The 3,344-nt window shown below is 61.5% G+C and overlaps 1 protein-coding gene across 1 annotated transcript; it reads left to right on the top strand.

Annotated features, from left to right (window-relative positions):
- Window positions 1-23: 23 nt before the first annotated feature.
- On the top strand, window positions 24-1,781 carry NKX2-2 (NK2 homeobox 2). Its single transcript, XM_027653893.1, has 2 exons — window positions 24-573; window positions 966-1,781. Exons 1-2 carry the CDS (start codon window positions 318-320, stop codon window positions 1,523-1,525), a joined length of 816 nt encoding a protein of 271 aa, XP_027509694.1. The 5' UTR covers window positions 24-317; the 3' UTR covers window positions 1,526-1,781.
- The last annotated feature ends 1,563 nt before the right edge of the window (window positions 1,782-3,344 follow it).

The raw sequence follows: 3,344 nt of genomic DNA, 5'->3' as shown, positions 1-3,344 counted from the left end.
CTTTCCCCCTGGAGTTACAAACTATTCCCGAAGCCAGCTGCTGCTCCCGCTCTCGGAATTTTCCCCCGTGGCAGAACAACCATCACCGCAGAGACCCGTCGCTGCGGCCGCTTCTCTCGCACAACCCCCTACGCTTATTTTTCTATAAATCTGTATTATTCTATTTTTTTCCCCCATCTCCACGCGTGCCGGCCCCCCCCTCCCCGCGTCCCTGCGCGCTGTCGTTGCCGCCGCTCCGCGTGTGCGCGCCCACCCGTGACACGGCGGCTCGGCCGAGCTGCGGCTCCAACTTTCCCAGCCGAAATTTGGCCCGGAACATGTCTCTGACCAACACAAAGACGGGCTTCTCGGTGAAGGACATTTTGGACCTCCCCGACACCAACGATGAGGACGGCTCGGCGGAGGGCGGCGAGGAAGAGAGCGAGGCGCCCGAGCCGCCCAGGAAAGCGGGAGTTTTGGGACAAACCCCCTTGGACACTGTTCCGACGCTGCCTTTGAAGAGCCCTTTCTATGATAACAGCGATAATCCCTACACGCGCTGGCTGGCGAGCGCCGAGGGCATCCAGTACTCCCGTGAGTGCCGGGGGACGGGGCCGCGGGGGACCGGGGGCCGTGGGGGGCCCTGGGGAGTGCCGGGGGGTGGATGCGGGGTGGGTGCGGGATGGATGGGGGGGTCGGCGCTCGCCCCGGCCGGTTCCTCCGTGTCCCCCCACACGGACGGGGCAGCGCCGCTTCCAGCTGCCCCCGGCGGCGGGGCGGGTGTCGGGGGACGACGAAGGGTGGATGGGGGGGACTTGCCTCTCTCGGCGGCTGGCCGAGCCCCGGCCGGTGCCTCCATCCCCGCCCCGGCCGGGAGGGATGCGGGGTGCGGCGGGAGCGATGCGAGGGCGGCGGAGGGATGCGGGGGGGCGGCGGATGGACCCCTGCGGCCCTTTCCCCGCTGACCGGGCGCTGACTGTCCGCAGTGCACGGGCTGGCGGCCGGCGGCGGCGGCCAGGACCCCTCGGCCAAGTCACCGGAGCCGTCGGCCGACGAGTCGCCCGACAACGAGAAGGAAGCGGCGGGCGGCGGGGACGCGGGGAAGAAGAGGAAGAGGAGGGTGCTCTTCTCCAAGGCGCAGACCTACGAGCTGGAGCGGCGGTTCCGGCAGCAGCGGTACCTGTCGGCGCCCGAGCGGGAGCACCTGGCCAGCCTGATCCGCCTCACCCCCACCCAGGTGAAGATCTGGTTCCAGAACCATCGCTACAAGATGAAGCGGGCCCGGGCCGAGAAAGGTATGGAAGTGACTCCTCTTCCCTCCCCGCGGCGGGTGGCCGTGCCGGTCTTAGTCAGGGACGGCAAGCCCTGCCACACGCTCAAAGCTCAGGACTTGGCAGCCGCGACTTTCCAGACGGGAATCCCCTTCTCCGCCTATAGCGCCCAGTCTCTACAGCATATGCAATACAACGCCCAGTACAGCGCGACCAGCAACCCCCAGTACCCCACAGCACACCATTTGGTACAGGCTCAGCAATGGACTTGGTGAAGGCTGCCGGGGAGCGCTCACACCCGCACACGCTTCCCCCACACCCGCACAACCAAAAAAAAAAAAAAAAAAAAAAAAAAAAAAAGGAGGAGAAAACAAAAATAATAAAGAGAGAGAGAGAGGAGGAGACAGACTGATGCTCCAAAAATAAAATCGAAACTGCGGGGGAAGGAATGGAGAGGGAAACGCTATTATTATTATTATTATTGCTATTATTATTATTATTGCTATTATTATTATTATTATGGTTTTTTTCCCTCTGCCGTTTCTTTTCCCCTCCATTTTTTTTTGGGGGGGGGGGCTCGGTTTCATTTCGGGGGGAGGCGGGGGGGGAAGGGAGGGGAGGTGTTTTTTGTGCGTCATTGTTTACAGAAATTTTTTGCGCCATTCAGAGTGGTCCTGTCTACCTACAACTAAAATAAAAGAGGAAGTGGGGGGGGGGGGATCGTCAAAATTAAAAAAAAAAAAAAAAAAAATAAAGAATAAAACCCCCCCGCTGCTCCTGTGATTTTGTGAGGAACGGGGGTGCGGCCGCCGAGCGGGGCACCCCAGAACGGGGAGATTCATCGCTCCCCTCCGAGCACGATTTGCGGCCCCGACAACTACTAACGGGGCCGTTTTTCCACCTCGTTGTGATTGTCGCTGCCGCGAGCCGCAGCCGGGGCGGTCGGTTCGCTTTCTCCCGTTTGGGGCTTGTCTCAACTATTCCCGAGCGGAGGAAAAAGACCCGCGGACGGCGGAGCCCTCCCCGCCCGGAGAGCGGCTCGTTGTGCGGATCCCCGGGCTCCCCGCGATTTAATACGGATTGGAATTTTTTAAAAAAAAAAACAAAAACAACTGTGTTTCAAGAAAAAAAAAAAATGATGGAGAAGGAAACGATAACAACGACGGAACGGTTTTGTTCGAATTCTCGTTGCGGCCGCCGCCTCCTGCCTGCATCGCCCGGCTCAGCCCTGCGTGGGGCCAGCCGGGCCCCCACGGGAGACACGGCCGAGCAGGGCCCCACGCAGACCCCTCCACCAGCCCAACTTCTCTCTGGTTTTTCTTTCCTTTTTTTTTTTTTTTTTTTGGTTTTTTTTCCTGGGGAGAGCGGCTTTTTTGGGGGGTCAGTCGGCTTTAACCCGCTGTCGAAAAAAACGGGAGTGGGAAGAATTTCTGTTTTCACATTTTCTATCAGTGATTGTGCCTTTCTACACGCCAGTGCCACCCCCGGTGCTGCTGAGCTTTGGGTACCGGCATCACTCGGCGACCCTTCCCCGGGCTGAGGGCCCTGCGAACGGGAAGGAGCGCGGAAACTTTGGGGTCAGCCCTCGGGGATGCGCCGGTGGCCCAGGCAGGGCTGGGGAAAGGGTTAACAACGGGAGAACCCCCCCCAAAAAATCGTAGGAGGGGAGAGGAGAGAGGCGAGGCGGGGCTGGGCAGCTCGGCCGGGATGTAAGCGGGACCGGGCAGGCGCAGCCCCGGCTCGGAGCGGGTCGGGGCAGAGCACTGGTTTCCTCCGCCCTCCCCTGCGGCTTTTAGGCCGGTAAAGATGCTTTAAAAAAGCGAAAAGAAAACCAAACAAGCTTTTGTCCGGAGTCTTGGGGCCGGGGCAGCGCCCGCCCCGTCCCGCGGGGCTGAGCCCGGCCAGGACGGGGCAGTTCAACGCCAGAGAGGCGATCGGTACCGGCCCGCAGCATCCCGCTCCTGCCAAATCCCGGTCCGCAGCATCCCGCTCCTGCCAAATCCCGGCCCGCAGCATCCCGGCCTCGCAGCGCTCCCGATCCTGCAACATCCCGGCCATCCAACCCCCCCGGCCCCGCCGTGCCCTCTCTGCCCC

The sequence above is a fragment of the Corapipo altera genome, unplaced genomic scaffold (assembly GCF_003945725.1).
Source record: "Corapipo altera isolate COAL_440 unplaced genomic scaffold, ASM394572v1 70, whole genome shotgun sequence".
NCBI lineage: Eukaryota > Metazoa > Chordata > Aves > Passeriformes > Pipridae > Corapipo > Corapipo altera.
Note: the sequence above shows the minus strand (reverse complement) of the source record. Positions and strands in the feature narration are given on the sequence as shown.